General features: G+C 52.3%; 1 protein-coding gene across 1 annotated transcript; it reads right to left on the bottom strand.

Annotated features, from left to right (window-relative positions):
• Window positions 1-297: 297 nt before the first annotated feature.
• Fam50b (family with sequence similarity 50 member B) lies at window positions 298-1,299 on the bottom strand. The gene has a single exon (XM_038335578.1). It carries the CDS (start codon window positions 1,297-1,299, stop codon window positions 298-300), a length of 1,002 nt encoding a protein of 333 aa, XP_038191506.1.
• Between the last annotated feature and the right edge of the window lie 740 nt (window positions 1,300-2,039).

Below are 2,039 nucleotides of genomic sequence, written 5' to 3'. Positions count from 1 at the left end.
GGAGTGTTACTTCCTAGAACAGGTGGGAAAACTGAGTTACTCAGCACAATGGCTTGCTCACAACTACACAGCAAGTAAGACATTGCGCAAAATCAAACTCAGTCTGTCGGCCCGCCAAGTCAATGAGCACAACTACATAGACGAAAAAAGTGTCCCTTATCACACGGAGCACAATAGAAACGTTAAAAATACAAACAACAACGCCAGCAACAGAACCAACACATCCGATTCACAGGACCCTCTGTATTTATTGAATTTGGGTAATAAGAGAGTAAGGCTATCAACCGAGGCTCAGCATCACCGGATGGTGTACCTGTCCCATTTCTTCTCGGGATCGTAGGGCTCCCAGCGGCTGGCGGGGAAGATGTGTTTGTTCTTCTCGTACCAGCTGCGCAGCACCACCTTGCCCGCGTGCGACTCATCTTTCTCCATCGTGGCATCGCTCAGCAGTCGCACATCGTCGTGCACGTCGAAGCTGAAGAGTGGCCCGCTCTTGCCCCGCGCCTTGGCCACAATGAAATCGTAGAAGGTGTGGTAGTGTGGCAGGATGAGGTCCTCCTTGACGTACATGAGCTGCTCCACGCCCACCGCGCGCAGCTCCCGGAAGTCCCTGCGCAGCCCCTGCAGCGCCCTCTTCAGGAACTGCTGCACAGTGTTGCCCTTGCGCATGCGCACCGTGCGCCGGTGGCCGGAACCATCCCAGTAGCTGAAAGTGATCTCCACCTCCTCGCCCTTCACTTTCTCGCGCTTCGCCTCCCATTCCTGCCTCAGTTCCTCCCGCAGCCGGTTCTCCTCCTCCTCGCGCTCACGGTCGGGCAGGAAGCTGGTATCCACATCGGGGTTCTTGCCCAAGTTCTTCTTGGCCCCACCACTGTGGGCCTCAGTGCCCTCCGCCCAGCGGCCATCCTCTTGGTCATCTTCCTCATCTAGAGTAAAGGACAGGTTGGAGATCTTCCTCTTGCGCTCCCGCCGACGCTCCTTCTCGCGCAGCATCTCCAGCTGTAGCCGGCGCTGCTCCTGCTGCTCCCGCTTGGCCAGTTGCATCTCCCGCTCCCTCAGCAGGGCTTCCTGCTTGGCCTTCATGTCATTCAGAGTCACCAGGCCCACCGTGCTGGACTTCAGCTCGGCCTCCACAGCATCGTAGTGTGCCGAGAACTTCTTGTCCACCTTGGATTTCATGATGGTCTCCTCTGCGATGCGCTGCTTCAGCACCTCCATCTGTTCCTTCTGCTTCTCCCGCTTCTTGATCAGGTGCATGGCCCGGCCGGCCTCCCGCATGGTGCCCTTGTACTGTGCCATGCCTGCAGCCCAGCCCAGCCCCTATGGCCAGTCCAGTCTCTGTGTCTAGTAGCCTTCCAGGTCTAACATCAGATTCTACACCTAGGAAAAAACAAACAAAACAAACGGTTGAGGTGGGAAGGTCTACAAGAGCATGCCTTAATCCCAGGCAGAGGTAGGCGAATCTCTGTGAATTAGAGGCCAGCCTGGTCTACAAGAGCTAGTTCCAGGATAGGCTCCAAAGCTACAAAGAAACCTGTCTCAAAAAAAAAAAAAAAAAAAAAAAAAAAGGCAAAACAAAACCAAAAACAAATGGTTGAGAATCGAGCCGGCACAGCAACGTCATTAATGATCTACACCATCGCCTTGTGATAGAACTTCCTCTCTGTCGGATCTGTCTCCAAGATGTAGTGATATTTCATTTGTATTTTAATAAATAAAGCTTACCTGAAGATCAGGAAGTAAAATAGCCACACTGGTGAGCCATACAGACCAAGCAGTGGTGACACACACCTTTAATCCCAGTAGCCACACTAGTGCATCATAGAAACTCGGTGGTTGTGGTGCAGGCCTTTAATGCCAGAACTAGAGAAACAGAAGCTGGGATCAGATAGGAACTTGATCTCTTTCAAAGTCAAAGGATTTCTTAGAGGTAAGAGCTTTAGTGGCTTGGCTGTTCTGCTTTTCTGGTCTTCAGGTTGAACTCCAGTATCTGTCTCTATGTCTCTATTATTTGTGCTACATTGAGGTGACCCAGTGTG

Source organism: Arvicola amphibius, chromosome 6, assembly GCF_903992535.2.
Source record: "Arvicola amphibius chromosome 6, mArvAmp1.2, whole genome shotgun sequence".
Lineage (NCBI taxonomy): Eukaryota > Metazoa > Chordata > Mammalia > Rodentia > Cricetidae > Arvicola > Arvicola amphibius.
The sequence above is the reverse complement of the archived record's forward strand: the minus strand, read 5'-3'. Positions and strand labels throughout refer to the sequence as shown.